At 37.8% G+C, this 23,056-nt stretch overlaps 1 protein-coding gene across 1 annotated transcript in view; it reads right to left on the bottom strand.

Annotated features, from left to right (window-relative positions):
• The window catches only part of BEND2 (BEN domain containing 2), a 51,717-nt gene that overhangs the window by 7,287 nt on the left and 21,374 nt on the right, over positions 1–23,056 (bottom strand). The window contains exons 8-15 of the mRNA XM_087427678.1: positions 21,568–21,707; positions 18,424–18,573; positions 14,884–14,991; positions 13,528–13,635; positions 7,159–7,299; positions 4,612–4,812; positions 3,413–3,534; positions 1,493–1,712 (exon numbers count right to left, since the gene is read on the bottom strand). Of these exons, the coding sequence (XP_087283804.1) occupies positions 1,493–1,712; positions 3,413–3,534; positions 4,612–4,812; positions 7,159–7,299; positions 13,528–13,635; positions 14,884–14,991; positions 18,424–18,573; positions 21,568–21,707 (1,190 nt within the window). The remainder of the gene's footprint in view (positions 1–1,492; positions 1,713–3,412; positions 3,535–4,611; positions 4,813–7,158; positions 7,300–13,527; positions 13,636–14,883; positions 14,992–18,423; positions 18,574–21,567; positions 21,708–23,056) is intronic.

The following is a 23,056-nucleotide window of genomic DNA, read 5'->3' as shown; positions in this document are numbered from 1 at the left end:
GTAAAAAGCTATATGAATAAAGATTTTTTTTTGGCAGCATGATTTGTATGATTGATAATTCCCTCCAAAAATCCTCAAAATTTTTTTTAAAATAACAACAAAAAGAGGGACATAGTTAAATAAATTAGGTCCACTTACTGAATGGAATGTTATATATCTGTTTAAAGCAATGACTATGAAGATTGGAGAGTCTTGAGGAAAAACACACATATTATGTTAAAAAAGAAGAGTAATTATGTAGAGAGCACAATGTTTTAAAAGATTTTTAAGAAAAAAAATTGGAAAAAAATTAAAATGTCCACAATAGTTTTTTAAGGTATCTTGACCGTGGGAGCTTTTCTTCCCTCCTAAGTATTTTCCAATTTTTTAAATAAAATGGTCTAATAGACTACACATAAACTGAGGTGGCTTCCTGGCTCACAATCGTCTTAGTTGCCCTGTCCCCTGTTCTAGCTGAGTCAGGGACAGACACCTGTGTCCCAAGCTCCCCAAATCAGATTCTTTCTCCTGGGAATCTAAACAGTGACAAGAGAAAACTAGAACCTAGCTCTCATGGAGAATGCAGATATGGAGCCCCAGAGACCTTGATGGACTCCAGATGCCACAGTCTTGAGGCCACTCTGGCCCCTGCCTGTGGCTCCGTTCGTTCTTTGCTTCTTTAAATCTAGGAGCTATTCGTCCAATGATTTTTGTTGTGGTGGTTTAATTTTGCCAGAGCCTGTTTCTATGGTGTACAACCTGAACAAACATAGCAGTTACATCACTTTTATAAAGGACAAAACATATAAAGATATATCATTTAAACCATATATCATATATCATTGTATCATATAACTATAAAGATATATCATTTAAATAAGTTCTCTTGAACAGGTTCACAGGTAGTATTCTACTTAGGGTTGACATGGGGGCAGGGGAGAGACGGAAAATAGTTTTGCTACCTCAGGTGCCACTAAACCCCAGTATCCTGGGGAAGAGGCATTGGGAAGCATGAGCGGCAGGTGGCACAGTCACCTATGGAACCCACTGCCACTTGACACTAATGAAGCAGGATGTGCCTCCAGCAGACAGCTAGCATTCTGAGGAATGGGAGTCATTAATTCAGGCAAAAACTCTTTATGAAGCACCTGCAATGTGCCCGGCACACAGAGAGCAACACCCCTGAACTGCTTCTGGCTCATCCAGCTGTAGCTGCTCCTCCTTTACCTGCGGAGCAAGGTGCCTAACCCGAGAGGTCACGCTGGCTGAAGGAGTCAGCCGAGAACTGCTCTCCGAAGGAAAAATACAGATTTAGCTTAATGTTAAAAACTATCAGTTTCAGAACTAGGTATCTATATTTCATTAACTCATTAATCTAAGAGATCGAGTTGTTTAGATTTATTATGAAAAATTTCAAACATACATAAAAGTAGAGAGAATAGGACAATGAGCCCCATAAATTTATCACCTGGATTCAACATTTATCATCAAGAGAACTTATTTTAAAACTCACCCAGTGTTTCATCAGATGGCGCAGAATTATCAGTGGAAGGTGCTCTCATTCCTTCAGGGAGAGCACTGTTGTTCTGCTGAGGATTTCCATTTTCTCTTGTTTCTGAGGCAGCTGTTTGCTGAGATAACTGGCAACCGCTTTCACTTCCCTCGCCATCCCTTTTATTATTTGCATCTGCAGATTGTGATGTATTGGTAGTCCGCTGAAATAAAAAGTGTATCTATAAACAAAGTCCCGTAGTGAGAAACATGGACATGCTCCATCATCTACCAGGGCGCCCCAGGTTGGTGGGGAAGCAACTGTCTCTAATAAGGTGGGCTGCAGCCAGAGAATATTGTGTACCATCACAAAGGAAGGACAGGTGTGGATCTTCCTCAAGCTGCCATGACTCGCTGCTTCTTGGGGCCCTGGAAGCTCTGTCTAATGAACTGAGTGATAATTGCTGGCACAAAAGAAGGGCTTAATAAACATTTCATGAATAAACGAATAAATGAGTTTCTTGAAGACGACAACTTTTTGTTTGTTTGTTTTTTAATGTTTTTGTTTGTTTTCTCTTTCCCCGGTGACTTTCAAATCTGGCTGCACATTTGAACATTTGAATCACCCTAGAGATCGTTTTTTTTTAAAGCTGTGCTTGGGCCCCACTGTCAGCAAATTCAACCGGAATCTCTGGTGGAGGGAGTGGGAGAGCTCAGGCATCAATAACTTTTTTCAAAGTGTCTCGCGTGATTCTAATAGATAATGAGGGTCGACAACCACTGCTCTAGGTCCAGGCTTCTCAAAGTTCAATGTACACACACATCACCTGGGGGTCTTGCTAAACTACACATTCTGCCTCAGTGAGTCTGGTGTGGAACTCAAGACTCTGCATTTCTCACAAGCTTTCCAGCACTGCTGCTGCTGCTGGTCTGCAGACCCACTCTGGTGGTGAGGACCTGTCCCTCTCCTAGTCAACTACATAGCAGGCACTCAGCAGATGCTGCTTCTCTTCTGACGCTTAAGCAAATATTCAAATTACCATTTTCCAGGCAGTATCATAATTTTACATTCAAATGTTTAGGGTGCAATTTTTGTAGGATATAAAAGAGAATGTGAAAAACAAGCAGATTTGGTCTCAGACAGATGGTGCTTGAGCTGCCACTGAAATCCAGCCATTCACCAAGAAAACATAAGCTCGGCTACAAATATTCTTGGCAAATAGTTTCCGTAAACTTACTCTGGAGACCCAGGAGTGACTAGACATGGTGAGAATAAAATGGGGTTTTTAGAGAGGTGAATGGAAATTAGGAATTGTCGTCAAGTTAATGTTTCGTCAGGAGAAGGCAATAGACATGACAGTCTTCCCTGTTGGCCCATTCGAGTTAAAAAATCTCTAATGCACTTCGAAGACAGAACGGAGGAGAGGGAAGCCAGAGTCCCGTTCACCGTGTAACTATACAGAGTATAAAATATCTCTGATAGCTAAACCTCATGCTATGCATTATTTTCACCAGGTTCTGCCATCACTGAAAGTGAACAAGTAATAAAGTGCCTTCCTTTTCTCCTGTGCCATCCTTAACTGCCACTAGAACAGCTAAGCAGCGCCAGGCTGCTCTTTTCTGTGTTACCCAGTGGGATACTGAAAAAGACTTGCCAAATATCTTTGTAGCTGAAACCTTTTTCTAGTCTAGCCCTTGGCTTCAAATATACTAATTATTACACTATAATTGATTTATCTTAGGGCAATTTTTATGGAACATAAATATCAGAGTGAAATAAACAGGCAGTATGCTTTTGAGAGAACATACCCTGCCCCTAAATTAAATAAACTAGATTTAAGCACATAGCCTGAAGATCCTGTGTGCCATGCTGTCACTTCTGGAGTTGTCTATAGTATGCACTTATACAGCAGTGACTATATCTAGATTAAAAATAACTTACTGTCATTTTTCTGGCTTCAAAACACAAATAGCGGATCAGAGAATGGATATCGGAAACACAGATTTTCCAGTCTTTTCCACATTCACGCAAATCATGGTTGGGAAAAATAGTTGCCAGATATTCTACAAATAGCAGAAAGCATTCATGAAATAGAAAAAAAAATTAAGAAACTGATGAGAAATTTTTTATTTAAAATACTGAAATTTTCTATTTTTAATTGTCTTTCTTTTCTCTCTCTCTGAGAGTTTAGAAATTCCACCTAAAGAGGATGCTTTGCTGAATATCTCATTTCTGCTAAAACACTGACCTAGGGAGCCAGTCACGAGGTTTTGGTGCTAAAAAAAAAAAAGGCAAGTAACAAAAAGTCAACTATTTCAGGGTTCTAATGCCATTTAATAACCCTATAGATAAGTTACAACTAAAAATAAAAGGAAACCTGCAAAGAGAAAATAGTATTATTGCAAACATTATTACACCGTGGTCTATTTATCTGTGCACATTACATGTCTATCTTCCCCGTAAGCTATTCCCTCTGCCTAGAATACCCTTCCTCTTTTCTTCACCTAGCTAAGGAATCCTTCCAAATCTAGCTCAAATGTCTTATCCTTAGAGAGCCTTCCTGAATGCCCTCAAAGTAGTTGCTCTGCTCTCTGATCCTCCACACTCCCACGCTGGATTGGAATTGATCTGTTTCCCTCGATGCACCCCTTTCTAGACTATGATCTCCTTGCAGGCAGAAACACTGATTCATTGTTGTATCCTCAGCGCCTATGAGTTCTAGGACCTCCATACACATTTCTGGAAGGCAGGAAGGCAGGAGGCTAAAGTGGATTAATCAAGAGATTCTAGTTCTGTGTTGTCAGTTACTAGCATTGAAATGTGTTTTATTCTTCCACATTTTTTTTTGGCTTTTTCTTTATTTCTTAGTACCAAGTTTCAGCACTGAAGAATTGACTTAGTACTAACCATAAGTAACTGTAATCAATAGAGTTTGTCTTATTCCACCAATCTATAGACAAGTTTTATTCTTTAGAAGTTGTTATCCATTACATACTATTCAATTGTAAAATCTAGGTCAGACAGGTAAAGTGAACAGTTCTAAGGTTTACACAGACTTCATCACTACTTCTTCAACTGCCATTAACATTAACAGATGACCAAATGATGATGAAACAAGATTCCATAATGACTTTACATACCTCTCATTGCAGCTATTTTGTTTGGATCTAGGGGTTGGCGGCCTTGGGAAGTGACACCTACAGAGCTGCGAATCAGAACTTCCTTGGAGAACAAAATGCGAACCAAGTAGCGGGCTGCATGCTTAGGTTTGATCTTCTTTTTTGCAATAGTCAAATGAGTATCAAGTATTCTGACATTTCTCTTTGGATCACCAAGATATCCTTTAAAAATACAGGGAAAAAGTAGAATCCTGATTTACTTCATGAAAGTACCTAAGAAAATTAAACTAATTGATTTCTAATTCACAAATTTCTACTTGGGTGAATTTTTTCTACACTTCTCTCTTCTTTTCCTTAAATGAGTCTCTCTGATGCCATCTGCATAACTGTTAGCATTTTTCACTTTTGCTCGTCTTGAATTTGCTATACTTGAAACAATCTGTTCATTGTCTTGAATAAATTTAATTCTTAGGCTGCAGGTGCCTATGTAAACATGTTGCTCTGAGACCCCACTGCTCCCTTTTACACTCTAAAAGTGCACTCAGAGCTATATTACTGAGTGAGTACATGTTCCCTGAATACAACTTGGAAAGTATGGGTAGGAATAATTAAGAAAATTTTAAAATAGCTAGCATTTACTATCTACCAGATATCAGGCACTGTGCTAAATATTTTACATCTATAAGCTCAGTTTCATCATCCTAACAACTTATTCGCACTTAGCAGATGAGGAAACTGAGGCCCAGAGAAGATAAGTTATTTGAACAAGATTACACTGCTAGTTACAGAGCCAGTTTTAAAATCTTTTTAAGTCTGTCTATTTATAACCAAGTGCTCTGAACCATTAATCTGCTAATGTCTTCCCTTCTTTTTTCTATTTCTTTTCTTAAACGCAAAATTGAAATCATACTTTATATATAGTTTGAATCCTGCTTTTTCAGTTAACATTACATTTTGAGCATTTCCCCATTTTCTCTTGTTTTCTTTCATGTCTGCCTCCCTGTCATCATGATTTTCCTGACAGGTGACATCTACATTGCACTTATGTTCTGGGCATTGTGTTAAGAGCTTTAAATGAATTCTCCCATTTGATCCTCACAATTCTATGAAGTAGGTACTATAATTTTTGTCACTTCACAGATGAAAAAACTAATATTTAGGTGATAGAAGTGGCTGAAGGTCACATGGTTAGTAAGACAGAGCTGGGATTTGAACCCAGGCAGTCTGACTCAGGAGCCCACGCTGTTAACCAGCATGCATTATGGCCTCACATACTGTGGATATACCAGGAGTCACTTAACTAATTCCCTGTGTTTGCTTATTTGGCTGTTTCCAATTTTTCATGATTCTGTAAAGAACATTTCTGTACCAAAATTTTAGTACGTATCTCTTTTTTAATTATATCTTCTTTTTTCTTTTTTTTCACTGAGGAAGATTCACCCTGAGCTAACATCTATTGCCAGTCTTCCTCATTTTTCGCTTGAGGAAGATTAACCTTGAGCTAACATCTGTGCCAATCTTCCTCTATTTTGTATGTGGGTCACCGCCACAGCATGGCTGACGAGTGGTGTAGGTCCACCCCTGAGATCTGAACCCTCGAACCCAAGCCACTGAAGCGGAACACACCGAACTTAACCACTAGGCCACGGGGCCAGCCCACTGAAATTATATCTTCTGATAGAAGTAGGATTACTGAGTCTACTGGTATAAATACTTTTATGGATTTTTATACAAATTACCCTTCAGAAAGTTTTCACCAATTTATACTTTTAACAACAGCATATCACAGCACCCATTTAGTACAAGGAGCACAATTTTTAAAGTTTCTCCTAGTTTGGGTAACAAAGTAATTTCAAGGAAAAGGGTTTCCTCCAGGACAGGAGTCAGCAAACTACAGTCCACAGGCCAATCTCACCACCGGCTTTTGTAGATAAAGTTGTACTGGAACACAGCCACGCTCATTCACTTACCTACATCTGTGGCTGCTTTCACGCTACAGCGGCAGAGTTGAATAGCTGTGACAGACACCAGAAGGCCCACAAAGCCTAAAATAGTTACTGTCTAGCCCTTTACAGAAAGCTTGCTGAGCCTTGTGCTAGGATATTAATAAGAGATTAGCTACTTAGAAATAGAGACACAAAGAAACTATAAAATATTAGGAAGGTGAGCCCTTAGAGGCCATGGAACCTGGGGTCTCCTCATCTCTGCCATTGTGGCTAGGCAAGCAATACAGGAGACTGTTAACAAACATGATCTTTAAAGTCAGAGAGAACTGGGTTACAGTACCAGAATTGCCACTCACCAGCTCTGTGACTTTGGGAATGGGGGTAATAAAAGTACCTACATCATGGGGTCATTGTGAGTATTAGTGGAGAAGAGGCATGTCAGTTGATTAGCACAGTACCTGGCACATAATACATACTCCATAACTATTAGTCATCGTTATTAATAACACCTAAAACCAGCCCTCAAAATAGGAAACAAAAAGCTTCCGATAGCTTGCATCAAAAATGTTGAGGAATATAGGCTAAATAGTGCCACTTATAATATGTGTCATTTCACACTCACCCAAACTGGAAGGGAGGCAGGGAGCAGATGAGGAAGAATCTTGGCTATTGTCATTTTCCAATACAATTGGCAAATTCATTGTTGCAGTATTGTTTTCCACGTTGTTGTCTACTTTTACCAATACTTCTATAGGTAAAAGTGCTGAAAGAAAAGAATTCTCAACTATAAACTCCATATTCAGCAAACTATCCTTCAAGTCTAAAGGGGAAATAAATACATTCTCAGAGAAAAGAAAACCAAAAGTATTTGTCGCTAGCAGAACTACTCTTAAAGTATGGCTAGAGGAACATCTTAAAACAGAAAGGTTATGATGACACAAGAAATCTTAAAAGATCAAGAAGGAAGAAAGAACAACAGAAAGAGCAGAAGTATGCATGCAGAGAAACTCGATCATGTATACATTGCTGGGGGAGATGTAAAATGGAACAGCCACACTAGAAAACAGTTTGGCAGTTTCTTATAAAACTAAACATGCTATAACCACAGCAATTTCACTCTTGGGCATTTATCCCAGAGAAATAAAAGCTCGTAATGACACAAAAAACTGCACATGTGTGTTCTTAGCAGCTTTATTCCTGATAGCCAAAAACTGTAAACAACCAGATGTCCTGCAACAGGTGAATAGTTAAACGGTGGTAAATCCGATACCGTAGAATACTATTCAACAATAAAAAGGAATAAAGAACAGAAAGAGCAGAAATATGGGTAAATACAATACTATCATGAGTTGTGTAAATCATACGTGATGACTGAAACGAAAAATGGAAACATCCATCTGACACCTGAGACAGTGATAGTTAAAAGTGAGGAGGGCAAAGGAACCTAAGTGGAATTAAAGTTTCCACACTTCGTTCTCAGTGGTAAAATGTTGATACCAGGAGACTGTGGTAAGTTACATACGTATAGTAACACCCAGAGTGACCGCTAGGAAAACTATACAAAAAGCAATATACTCAAAAACATAAATCAAGATGGAATACTAGAGAATGTTCAGGTAACCCACAGGAAGGCAAGAAAGAGAAACAGAGGAATGAGAAACAGAGGAAACAAAGAGAAAAATAATAAAATGGCAGACAATTAATAATTACTGTAAATGCAAATAACCTAACCATATCAATTATATAGCAGCAATTGATAAAGTGGATTTAAAAAAAGACCCAACTATATGCTGTTTACAAGAAACTCTACAAATTCAATGATATAGGTAGATTGAAAGTTAAAAAGATGGGAAAATATATACCATGAAAATATTAATCCAAACAAAAAGCAGAGTGGCTATATTTATATCAGACAAAGTAGACTTCAAAGCAAAGAAAGTTACTAAAGACAAACAAGAATGAAAGGATCAACCCCAGGAAGACGTAATGACCCTCAACATACCAAACAACAGAGTCTCAAAATACATGAAGCAAAAACTGAAAGAGCTGAAAGGAGAAATAATCAAATCCATAATTATAGTTGAAGACCTCAACACTCCCCTCTCAGCAGCTGATGGAACAACCAGACCAAAAATCAGCAAGGATATAGGAGACCTGAACAACACGATCAACAAAGAGGATTCTCATTATAGAACATTCCACCCAATAAAAGCAGAATACATATTTTTTTCAAATGCCTGTGAATCATTCACCAAGACAGACCACATCCTGGGCCAGAGAAAAAAATCTCAACAAATTTAAAAGAAATGAAATCATATAGAGTATATTTTCTGACCATAATGGAATCAAACTAGAAATCAATAATAGAAAGACAAGAAGAAAATCTTTAAACACTTGGAAATCAAACAGCACACTTCTAAATAATACATGTATCAAAGAGACAAGTTTCCAAGAAAATAATAAAATACATAGGACTTAATGAAAATACAACACATCAAAATATATGGGATGCAACTAAAGCAGTACTGAAAGTGAAATTTATAGCACTAAATGCTTACATTAGAAAAGAGGAGAGGGGCCAGCCTGGTGGTGTAGTGGTTAAGTTCATGCACTCCACTTTGGTGGCCCAGGGTTCACAGGTTCGCATCCCGGGCACGGACCTAAACACCGCTTATCAAGCCACGCTGTGGCAGCGTCCAGATATAAAGTAGAGGAAGATGGGCACAGATGTTAGCCCAGGGCCAGTCTTCCTCAGGAAAAAGAGGAGGATTGGCAACAGATGTTAGCTCAGGGCTAATCTTCCTCACAAATAAAAGAAAGAAAGAAAAGAGGAGAGGTCTCAAATCTATAATCTAAGTTTCTACACAAAAACTAAGAAAAGTAAAATAAATCCAAAATAAGCAAAAAAGAAATAATACAGAGCAGAAATCAATGAAACTTAAAATATGAAAAGAATAGGAAATCAATGAAGCAAAAAGCTGGTGCCTCAAAAAGATTAATAAAGCTAATAAACCTCTACAAAAACTTACAAAAATAAAAAGAGATGATGCAGGGCCGGCCCTGTGGCTTAGCGGTTAAGTGTGCGCGCTCCGCTGCTGGCGGCCCGGGTACGGATCCCGGGCGCGCACCGACGCACCGCTTCTCCGGCCATGCTGAGGCCGTGTCCCACATACAGCAAGTAGAAGGATGTGCAACTATGACATACAGCTGTCTACTGGGCTTTGGGGGAAATAAATAAATAAATAATTTAAAAAAAAAAAAAAGAGAGATGATGCAAATCATCAATATTAGGAATGAAACAGGATATCACTACAGATCCAGCAGCCATTAAAAGGATAATAAGGAATACTACAAACCACTTTACCCTCATAAATTTGATAACTTAGAAGAAATGGACCAATTTCTCCAAAATTACAAATACTATAACTCAACCTAGATGATATAATCTAAATAGTCCTATAACCATCAAAGAAATTGAATTTGCAATTAAAAATCTCCCAAAAAGGAATCTACAAGTCCAGACGATTTTACTTGAAATTTTTACCAAATATTTAAAGAATTAATATTAGTTTTTCATATACTTATCCATAAAATAGAAGAGGAGGAAATCCTTACTCATTTTATGAGGCTAGTATGTCCTGATACCAAAACCAGACAGAGACAGTACAAAAAATAAAAATACAGATCTATATCTTTCATGAACTTGGACACAAAAATTCTTAATCAAACATTTGCAAACCAAATCAATAATGTATTCAAAGAATTATACACCATGACATAGTGGGATTTATCCCAGGTATGCAAGCCTAGTTCAACATTGAAAAATCAATCAATATAAACCATCATATCAACAGGGTAAAGAAGAAAAACCATGTGATCATTGACATAGAAAAATAATTTGCCAAAATCCAATACCCATTAATGATAAAAACTCTCAGCAAGTTAGGAATAGAGGGAAACTACTTCAACTTAATAAAGATCATCTATCAAAAACCTACAGTTAACATCATACTAAATGATGAAAGACTGAATGCTTTCCCCCTAAGATCAGAAAGAAGACAGAGATGTTTGTTTTCCCCACTCTTATTCAACATAACACTGGAAGTTCTAGTCATTGCAACAATGAAAGAAAAAGGAATAAAAGGCATTGAGATTGGACAGGAAAAAATAAAACAGTCCCTATTTGCAGATGGCATAAGACAAGAAAAACAGCTATATAGAAAATCCCAAAGAATTGCCAAAAAAAGATTCCTAAAACTAATAAGTGAGCTCAGCAAGGTCACAGGATGCAAGATCAACACTCAAAAATCAAGCTCATTTCTATATACTAACAATGAAAATGTGTAAACTAAAATTAAAAAACATAATAACATTTACAACATCTCCAAAGAAAATGAAATACCTAGGTAAAAACTTATTCTAAAAAATGTACAGAATCTGTATCCTGAAAATTACAAAATGATGATAAAAGAAACCAAAGAAGACCTTAATAAATACATACAGACATACAATGCTCATGAACGAGAAGACTCAACATACTAAAGATGTCAATTCTTCTCAAGTTGATCTGTAGGTTTAATACAATTCCTATCAAAATCCCAGCAACGGGCTGGGCTGGTGGCGTAGTGGTTAAGTGCACGCACTCTGCTTCGGCGGCTCAGAGTTTGCAGGTTTGAATCCCAGGTGTGAACCGACTCACCGCTCATCAAGCCATGCTGTGGTGGCATCCCAATTACAAAATAGAGGAAGATGGGCACACGTGTTAGCTCAGAGCCAATCTTCCTCAGCAAAAAGAGGAAGATTGGCAACAGATGTTAGCTCAGGGCCAATCTTCCTCACCAAAAAAAAAAAAAATCCCAGCAAGTTTTTTGGAAACATAAACAAAGTTATTCTAAAATTAGCATGGAAAGGCACAGAACTTAGAATAGCTAAAACAATTTGGAAAAAAAGAATAAAGTAGGAGGAATCATTCTACCTGATGGTAAGGCTTACTGTAGGACAACAGTAATCACGATGTTGTGGTTTGGCAGGGGGATAGAAACATAGATCAGTGGAACACAATAGAGAACCCAGAAGTAGACCTACACATATATGCCTAATTGATTTTTGATTAAGGTACAAAAGCAATTCAGTGGAGGAAAGATAGCCATTCAAAAACTGGTGCTGCTGGAATTGGATATCTATAGGCCAAGAAAAAAAGAACCTCAACCTCAATCTCACACCTTACAAAGTTAACTCACAATGGATCACAAACTTATATGAGAAATGTAAAATATAAAACCTTTAGGAAAAAAACAAAAGAAAAAAATTTAGGATTGAGGACTAAGCAAAGAGTTCACAGACTGTCAAGTATAATCCATAAAAGAAAAAGCTGATAAATTGAACCTCATGAAAATTAAAAACTTTCTCTCTGCAAAAAAACCTGTAGAGAGGATGAAAAGGCAAGCTGCAAACAGGAAGAAAATATTTGCAAACCACATATCCAACAAAAGACCAGTATCTACAAATATCTAAGCAACGCTCAAAACTCAGCAGTAGGGCCGGCCCCGGGGCTTAGCGGTTAAGTGCGCGTGCTCCGCTACTGGCGGCCTGGGTTCAGATCCCGGGTGCGCACCGACGCACCGCTTCTCCAGCCATGCTGAGGCCGCGTCCCACATACAGCAACTAGAAGGATGTGCAACTATGACATGCAACTATCTACTGGGGCTTTGGGGAAAAAAAAAAGGAGGAGGATTGGCAATAGATGTTAGCTCAGAGCTGGTCTTCCTCAGCAAAAAGAGGAGGATTAGCATGGATCTCAGCTCAGGGCTGATCTTCCTCACAAAAAAAAAAACAAAAACTCAGCGATAAAAACATAAACATTACTATAAGAAGATAGAACAGATATTTCAGAGAAAATAACACACTGATGGCAAATTAGCACATGGAAAGATGTTGTACATCATTATCCAAAGGCAAGTGAATACTAAACCTACAATGAAGCATTACTATACACCTATTAGAATGGCTAAAATAAAAAAACAGTGAAAACACCAAATGCTGGTGAGGATGCAGAGAAACTGAATCACTTATACACTGCTGGTGGGAATGTAAAATGGTACAGTCATTCTGGAAACAGTTTGCCAGTTTCTTGTAAAACTAAACATGCAATTACCATAACACCCAGCAATTGCACTCCTGGGCATTTACCATAGAGAAATGAAAACTTATGTTCACACAAAAACTTGTACACAAGTGTTTATAGAAGCTTTACTCCTAACAGCCAAAAACTGGAAACAACCCAGATGTCGTTCAATGGGTGAAAAGATAAACAACTTGTGGTACAGACACACCATGGAATAGTACTCAACAATAAAAAGGAAGGAACTACTGATACATGCAGAAACTTGGATGAACCTCCAAGGAATTATGCTGAGTGAAAAAAAGGCAATCCCAAAAGGTTAAATACCATATGAGTCCATTAATATAACATTCTTGCAATGACAAAATTATCAAGAGAGAAAACACATTAGTACTTGGATGGGTTAGGGATGAAGCCAGGGAAGAAATGACATGAAGGAGGTGGGCGTGGTTATAAAAAGGCAACAAGAGGGTTCCTGGAAGTGGTAGAACAGTTCTGTATCATGACTGTAGTGGTGAATACTTGAACCTAAGCGTGTCACAAAAGCGCAGAGAACTAAATACACATACACACAAACAAACGACTACAAGTAAAGCTGGGGACATCTGAATAGATCTGTGGATTGCATCAATGTCAAAATCCTAGTTGTGATATTTTACTATATTCTTGCAAAATATTACTATTGGGAGAAATTGGGTAAAGGGTACACAAGATCTCTCTGTATTATTTCTTACACCTACATGTGATTCTAGAATATCTCAAAATGAAAAGTTTAATTTTGAAAAAGCTATCACTAAGAATTAATATGAAGAATGTTGGTAAATCTAGATTAAAGAGTGCTACTTATAATATGTATCACTTAAAACTCACCAAAACCAGGAGTGAGGAAGAAAGATTCTGAATTAGTATCTCGGTCATTGTCATTTTCCACTGAAGTTGGATAATTCATTGTCTCAGAACTCATTTCTGTGCTGGATTCTGTTTTAACAACATTTCAATAAGTAAAACATTTTCAAGTGCTGAAAGACAAGAAATCTCAACAGTAATTTTTATATCAGACGAAACTATCCTTCAGGAATGAAGGGGAAATGAAGACATCCTCAGACAAAGGAAAACTAAAAAAAAAATTGTCACTGGCTGACTTACCCTTAAAAAACGGCTAAAGGAAAATCTTCAAACCAAAAGGATATGATGAAGGAAGGAAGAACTTTGGAGAATGAGGAAGGCAGAAAGAACAATAGAAAGAGCATAGATATGCCTGCAGAGAAACTCGATCACTCATACACTGCTGGTGGGAATGTAAAATGGTACAGCTACACCGGAAAACAATTTGGCAGTATTTTACAAAACTCAACTTACCATTACCAGAGGACCCAGCAAACGTGCTCTTGGACATTATCTCAGAGAAATGAAAACTGATATTCACACAGAAACCTGTACACGGTGTTCACAGCAGCTTTACTCCTAATAGCCAAAAACTGGAAACAACCCAGATGTCCTCCACCCAGCAAACAGATAAACAAACCACAGTACACACATACCATGGAATAGTATTCAGCAATAAAAAAGAAAAAACTACTGATATACACAGCAGCTTAGATGAATCTCCAGGGAATTATGCAGAATGAAAAAAGGCAATCCCTAAAGGTTACATACTACGTGGGTCTTTTATATAAAACTCTTGAAATGGCAGATTAGTGGTTGCCAAGGGCAGGGACAGGGCAGGGACAGGGCAGGGTAGGGGTAGGAGGGTGAGAGGAGAAAGGCAGGTGTGGTTTTAAAGGGCAATAGGTGAAATCCTTGTGGTAATGGAAATGTTTTGAATCTTGGCTGTGATGGAGCATATGGAAACTTCCTCATGTCATGAAATTATATAAAAGTGAATACACATACACACACAAACAGAAACACACATACAAATACAAATAAACCTGAGAACATCTCAATAAAATCTGTGGACTGTATCTATGTCTATATGCTGGTTGTGAGAGTGTACTACAGTTTTGCAAGATGTTATCATCGGGGGAAACTGGGTAAAGTGTACACAAGATCTTTCTATATGATTTCTTACAATTGCATGGGAAGCTAAAATTTTCTCAAAATAAAACTTTCAATTTTTAATTAATTAAGTTTTAATTAGGCAAATCTACCACTAGCTCACATTAAGGGTGTTAATGGATCTAGATTAAACAGTGCTACTTGTAATATGTATCATTTCAAACTCACCAAAACTGGGAGGGATGAAGAAACATGGTGAAGTATCTTGACCACAGCCATTTTCCAAGAAAGGTGGGTAATTCACCATCGGAGTGTGCTTTTCTGGGCTAGTTTGTGCTTTGACCAACATTTCTACAAGGAAAATATTTTTCAAATGCTGTAAGAAAAGACTCCCAACCTCATATTCTAAATCGGATGAAACTATCCTTCAAGCATGAAGCAAAAATAAAGATATTTACAGACAAAGGAAAACCAAAATTATTTGTCAGTAACTGACCTATGCTTAAAAAATGGCTAAAGGAAAATCTTCAAACAGAAAGGATATAATAGATAGAATTCTGGAGCATCAAGAAGGAGAAAGAACAATGGAAAGAGCAGAAATAGATGCAGAGAAACTGGACCACTCACACATCGCTGGCGGGAATGGAAAATGGTACAGCCACACTGGAAAGCAGTTTGTCAGTTTCTTATAAAACTAAGGATGCAATTACCAGAGGACCCAAAAATTGCACTCTTGGGCATTCATCCCAGACAAATGAAAACTTGTGTGAAAGAGTGAAATGAAGCGAAATTAAAAACTATGAATGAGTATTCATAGTAGCTTCACCCCTACAGCCAAAAACAGGAAACCCAGAGGTTTTCAAAAGGTGAACAGATAAATAAACCATGGTACACCCATACCATGAAATACTACTCAGGAATAAAAACGGACTAACTGATACACACAACAATGTGAATGAGTCTCCAGAGAATTACACAAAGAGAAAGAAGCCAATCTCAAACACCACATGATTCCATTTATATAACAATGCTGAAGGCACAAATTATAGATCTGGAGAACAGATTCATGGTTGCCAGCAGTCAGAGACAGGGCAGGGTGTCGGGGTAGGGGGGAAATGCCAACTGGAGAGAGGTGAATGTGGTTATAAAAGAGCAGTATGAGAGATCATGGTAGTGATGGAACTGTTTTGGGGCTTGCCTGTGGTAGAGGATACGTAAACCTGCACATATGATAAAATTATATCAACCTAAATACACACACACAAATTAATACAAGTGAAACTGGGGACATCTCAATAATATCTGTGAATGGTATCATGTTAGTATTTTGGTTGTGATAATTTTCTATCCTTTTGCAAGATGCTACCATTGGGGAAAACTGGGAAATGGGAACACAGGATCTCTCTGTATTATTTATTACAACTGCATGTGCAGCTAAATTTTTCTGAAAATAAAAACTTTAATTAGAAAAAGCTACCATTGTCTTGCCCTAAGGATGTTGAAGAATCTAGAGTAAATATGCTACATGTCATAAGTATCATTTCAAACTCACCAAAATTTGGAGGAATGTAGCAACATGAGGGAATGTCTTGGCCACTGTTGTTTTCCAATAAAAGTGGATAATTTGTTGTCTCAGAGCTCTTTTCCAGGCTGGTTTGAGCTTTTACCAACATTTCTATAAATAAAATATTTTCAAGTACTGAGAGACACGAAATCTCAACCATGAATTCTATATCAGGCAAAATTATCCTTCAAGAATGAAGCAGATTCGCAACCACATGAATGGACTCGGAGGGCATTATGCCAAGTGAAATAAGCCAGACAGAGAAAGACAAATACTGCGTGATCTCACTTATATGTGGAATCTCAAAAAAAAAAAAAGTCGAGCTCATAGAAACAGAGAGTAGACTGATGGTTGCCAGGGGCTGGGGAGTGGGGAAAACAGGGAGAAGTTGGTAAAAGGGTACAAACTTTCAACTAGAAGATGAATAAGGTCTGAGGATCTAACGTATAACATGGTGACTATAGTTGATAACACTGTATTGTATAGTTGAAATTTTCTAAGAGAGTAGAACTTAAGCATTCTCACCTCTAAAAAATAAAAAGGTAAATATGTGAGGTGCTGGATGTGTTAATTGATGGAATCCTTTCACAATGTATACATATATCAAATTGCCACATTGTACACTTTAAACATCTTACAATTTTATTTGTCAATTATACCTCAATAAAACTGAAAAACAGAAATGAACATCTAAATTGTTAAAAAAAAAAAAGGGGGAGGAAATAAAGACATTCTCACATGAAGAAAAGCTAAAAGTATTTGTCACTAGTTGACTTACACTTGAGAATAGCTAAAGGAAAATCTTCTAGGGACCGGCCTGGTGGCGCAAGCGGTTAAGTGCGCGTGCTCCGCTGCGGCGGCCCGGGGTTCGCCAGTTCGGATCCCGGGCATGCACCGACACACTGCTTGGCAAGCTATGCTGCGGCGGTGTCCCATATAAAGTGGAGGAAGATGGGCACGGATGTTAGCCCAGGGCCAGTCTTCCTCAGCAAAAAAAGAGGAGGATTGGCAGATGTTAGCACAGGGCTGATCTCCTCACAACAACAACAACAAAAAAAGAAAATCTTCTATCAGAAAAGAATGATGAGGGCCAGCCCCGTGGCTTAGCAGTTAAGTGCACGTGCTCCACTGCTGGCGGCCCGGGTTCGGATCCCGGGCGCGCACCAACGCACCGCTTCTCCGGCCATGCTGAGGCCGCATCCCACATACAGCAACTAGAAGGATGTGCAGCTATGACATACAACTATCTACTGGGGCTTTGGGGGAAAAAATAAATAAATAAATAAAAAGAAAGAAGGCTGTCTGTACACAACAGTAATAACATTCATTAAAAAAAAAAAAGAAAGAAAAGAATGATGAAAGAACAAATCTTGGAGCATAAAAAAGGAAGAAAGAACAATGAAAGCAGCAGAAATATGGATGCAGAGAAACTGGATCACTCACACATTGATGATAGGAAAGTAAAATGGTACAGCCTCTCTGGACAACTGTTTGGCAGTTTCTTATAAAACCAAACATGCAATTACTATACAACCAAGCATTTGTACTCTTGGGCATTTATCTAAGAGAAATCAAAACTCATGTTTACACAAAAACCTATACATGAACAGTCAGAGCAATTTTACTCGTAATACTGAAAATTGGAAAAAATCTAGTTCTTCAACAGTGAACCAATACACAAACCGTGGTACATCCATACCATGGAATAATACTCAGGAATAAAAAAGATACACTACTGATACACGCAACAAGTCAGATAAATCTTCAGGGAATTATGCTGAGATGGATATGGTTACAAAAGGGCAAGATGAGGCATCCTTATGGTGATGGAAATGTTCTATATCTTGACTGTGATGGTGGACGTCAAACCTACTCATGTGATAAAATCAAATAAAACTAAACACATGCACACAAATCAATACAATTAAACTAGGGAGATACAATACAATTAAACTAGGGATTTTATCAATGTCAATATCCTGTGTGATGTTCTATTATAGGTTTGCAAGATGTTATTGTTGGGAGAAATGGGTAAAGCATAAACGGTATCTCTCTGTATTATTTCTTACAACTATGTGTGTGTCTTAAATTACCACAAAATTGAAAGTTTAATTTAAAAAAGAGCTACCACTAGCTCACATTAAGGATGCTGATGGATCTAGATTAAACAGTGCTACTTGACATATGTATCATTTCAAACTCACCAAAATTGGGTGGGATGGAGCAAGATGAAGCGGCAGTATCTGGGCCACTGTCATTTCCCAGTGAAGTTGGGTAATACACTGTCTGAGAGCTGTTTTCCAGGCTGGTTTCTGCTTTTCCTGGCATTTCTATAAGCATAATTTTTTCAGCTGCTGAAAGACAAGAACTCTCAGCTGTGAATTCTATACTGGGTGAGATTATCCTTCAGGAAAGGAGGGGAAATAAAAACATTCTGACACAAAGGAAAATTTTTTTAAAAATTGTCCCTAGCAGAGTTATCCTTAAAAAACAGCTAAAGGATTGAGGGTATTATGCTAAGCGAAATCAGCCAGACGGAGAAAGCCAAATACCATATTATTTCACTCATATGTAGAACATAAAAACAACAACAAACACATAGACACAGAGAATAGTTTGGTGGTTACCAGAGGGGAAGGGGGGAGGGTGAAAGGGGTAAAAGGGCACATGTGTACAGTGATGGATGGCGACCAGACTTTGGGTGGTGAACACTATGTAGTCTACACAGAAGCAGAAATATAATGATGTACACCTGATTTTTATATAATGTTATAAACCAGTGTAAACTCAATAAAAAAACATAGCTAAAGGGAAATCTTTAAACAGAAAGGATATTATGAAAGATGGAATCCTGGAGTATCAGGAAGGAAGAAATAACAATGGAAATATCAGAAATATGGATGGGGAGAAACTGGATCACCCATACATAGCTGTTGGGAATGTAAAATGGTACAGCCTCTCTGGAAAACTGTTTGGCAGTTTCTTATAAAGCTAAACATGCTATTACCGTAAGATCAAGCAATTGCACTCTTGGCATTCATGACAGAGAAATGAAAACCTATATTTACACAAAAATCAGTACATGAATGTTCACAGCAGCTTTACTTGCAGTATCCAGAAACTTGGAAAGAAAAAAACAGATGTCCTTCAATGTGTGAATGTTTTTTTAAAAAAAACTGCTGCATATCTATATCATGGAAAACTCTTCATCGATAGAAAGGACCTATTGAGAAATGAAAACTCATATTTACACAAAAATGTATATATGAATATTTATAGCTGCTTTACTCCTAATAGCCAAAAACTGAAAGAAACCCAGAGGTCCTTCAACAGGTGAACAGTTAAACAAAATGTAGTATAGCCATAGCACGGAATACTATTCAGGAATAATAGTAATAAACTATTGATATATGCAACAAACTGGATGAATCTTTAGGGAATTAAGCTGAGTGAAAAAGCTAATCCCAAAAGGTTATATAGGGTATGATTCCACTTATATAACAATCTGAAGAGACAAAATTATAGAAACAAAGAAGAGCTCAATGGTAGCCAAGTGTCAGGGATAGATCTTGCGGGAAGGGAGGGTGGGTGTGGTTGTAAAAGGGCAATAACGAGGGATCTTTGAGTGATGGAAATGGCCTCTACCTTGACTGTGGTGGTGGACATGCAAACCTACTCATGTGATAAAATTGCATAGTGCTAATTACACACATGAACGTGTACACACACACACACACACACAGATACAAATAAAACTGGAGGCAAGTCAATAACATCTGTGGATTGTATCAATGTCAATATCCAGATGTGACACCACACTACAGTTTTGCAAGCTGCTATCATTGAGGAAAATAGGTAAAGCATAAATGGGATCTCTCTGTATTATTTCTTACAACTGCATGTGAATTTTAAATTACATCAAAATAAAAAGTTAAAGAAAGAGCTGCAACTGGCTTGTATTAAGGATGTTGATGGATCTAGATTAAACAGTGCTACTTAAAATATGTATCATTTCAAACTCACCAGAATCAGGTGGCAGGGAGAGAGATGAAGAGCCAGTATCTGGACCACCGAAACTTCCCACTAAAGCTGGGTAATACACTGTCTGAGAGCTGTTTTCCAGGCCAGTTTCTTCTTTTCCTGGCATTTCTATAAGTATGAGTTTTTCAGGTGCTGAAAGAAAAGAACTCTCAACAGTGAATCCTAAGGCGAAACTATCCTTCAGGAAAAAGATGAAATAAAGACATTCTGAAACAAAGGAAAACCAAAAGAATTTGTCCCTAGCAGACTTACCCATATAGAAAGGCTAAAGGAAAATCTTCAAACAGAAAGGATATGATGAAAGAAGGAAATTTGGAGCATCAAGAAGGAAGAAAGAACAATGGAAAGAACAGAAATATGGATGAGGAGAAACTGAATCACCCATACATTGCTAGTGAGAATGAAAAATGGTACAGCCTCTCTGGAAAACTGTTTGACAGTTTCTTATAAAACTAAACATGCTATTACCATAAGACTCAACAATTGCACTCTTGGCATTCATGACAGAGAAATAAAAACTTATGTTTATACAAAAACCAGTACATGGATGTTCATAGCAGCTTAACTCCTAATACCAAAAACTGGAAAAAAAAAAGAACTAATGTCCTTCAATGGGTGAATGGTTAAAAACAACTATTGCATATTGAAACCATGGAAAACTATTCATCAATAAATAGGGAGGAAGTATTGATACATGCAACAACCTGGAAGAATCTTCAGGGAATTATGCTGAGTGAAAAAAAAAGACAATCCTCAAAGGTTACATACCATAAGATTCCCTTTATGTAACACTCTTGAAGTGACAAAATTATAGAGACCAGGGTTTGCCAGGGGTTAGGGAACGGACAGTGGAGAAGGAAACAGGGACCTGAGAGAGGTTGGTGTGGTTATAAAAGGGCAAGGTGAGGCATCCTTATGGTGATGGAAATGTTCTGTATTTTGACTGTGGTGGTGGATATCAAACCTACTCTTGTGACAAAATTAGATAGAAATAAATATAAATACACATAAATTACTACAAGTAAAACTGGGGGTATCTCAATAACATCTGTGTATTATATCATTGTCAATTGTGATGTTTTACTATAGTTTTGTTGTGACTTTTTACAAGATGCTATCATTGGGAGAAAAGAGTAAAGTGCAAAAGGGATCTCTTTACATCATTTTCTACAAATATATGTGAATCTAAAATTATTTCAAAATAAAAAGTTTAATTTAAAAAATGAGCTACCGCTAGCTTGCATTAAGGATGTTGATGCATCTAGGTTAAATAGTGCTACTTGTAATATGTAGCATGTGAAACTCACCAAAACCGGGTGGGAGGCTGACAGATGAAGAGGAAGAACACTGGCCATTGTCATTTCCCAATAAAGTTGGGTAATTCATTTTCTCAAGGTTGTTTTCCAGGCTGGTTTCTGCTGTTTCTGGCATATATATAGGAAGAACACTTTTTAAGTGCTTAAGAAAAGAACTCTCAACCATTAATTTTATATGTAGCGAAACTATCCTTCATTAATTTATGGGAAATAAAGATGCTCTTACATGAAGGAAAACTAAAAGCCACTCTCACATGAAGGAAAACTAAAAGAACTTGTCCCTTACAGACATACCCTTAAAGACAGGCTAAAGGAAAATCTTCAAACAGAAAGGATATGATGAAAGAATGGATCTTTGAGCAGCAAGAAGAACGAACAATGGAAAGAGAAGAAATATGCATGCAGAGAAATTGTATCACTTATATATTATGGGTGGAAGGTAAAATGGTGCAGCTCTTCTGAAAAAATATTTTAGCAGTTTCTTATAAAACTAAACATGGAATTACAATATGACCCAGAATTGCCCTCTTGGGCATTCATCTAAAAGAAATGTAGGGGCCGGCCCCATGGCTTAGCGGTTAAGTGCGCGCACTCTGCTACTGGCAGCCCGGGTTCAGATCCTGGGCGCGCACTGACACACCGCTTCTCTGGCCATGCTGAGGCCGTGTCCCACATGCAGCAACTAGAAGGATGCGCAAGTGTGACATACAACTATCTACCGGGGCTTTGGGGGAAAAAAAAAGGAGGAGTATTGGCAATAGATGTTAGCTCAGAGCCGGTCTTCCTCAGCAAAAAGAGGAGGATTAGCATGGATGTTAGCTCAGGGCTGATCTTCCTCACAAAAAAAAAATAATAATAATAATAAAAGAAACGTAAACTTATGTTTACACAAAAACTGGTACATGACTGTTCATAGAGCTTAACCTGATATAGCCAAAAATTGCAAATATCCCAGGTGTCTTTCAAAGGGTAAACAGATAAACAGTTGTACATCCATACGATGGAATAGTACTCAATAATACAAAGGAAAGAACTATTGGTACATGCAAAATTGGTATGAATCTCCAGGAAATTAAGTTTAGTGAAAAAAAGCCATGCCCCAAAGGTTATATAGTATTCTATTCCATTTAAATAACAATATTCAAGTGACAAAATTATAGAAAGGGAGATGAGTTCATTGCTTGCCAGGGGTTAGGATGGGGCAGGGTGGGAGGAAAGGGTGACCAGAGGGAGGTGGCTGTGGTATAAAAGGGCAATATGAAGGGTCCTTGTGGTGATGACAGAAGTGTTCTGTATCACAACTGTGGTGGTGGACAGTTACACCAACTCATGGAATAAAATTGCACAGAACCAAATACACACACACACACAAACACAAACGTGGATTTAATCAATGTCAGTATCCTGGGTAATATTTTACTATAGTTTTGCAAGATGTTATCGTTGGGGAAAATGGGTAAAGCACAAATGGGATCTCTGT

This window comes from Ceratotherium simum, chromosome X (genome assembly GCF_057802395.1).
Source record: "Ceratotherium simum simum isolate JZ-2026a chromosome X, ASM5780239v1, whole genome shotgun sequence".
Lineage (NCBI taxonomy): Eukaryota > Metazoa > Chordata > Mammalia > Perissodactyla > Rhinocerotidae > Ceratotherium > Ceratotherium simum.
The sequence above is the reverse complement of the archived record's forward strand: the minus strand, read 5'-3'. Positions and strand labels throughout refer to the sequence as shown.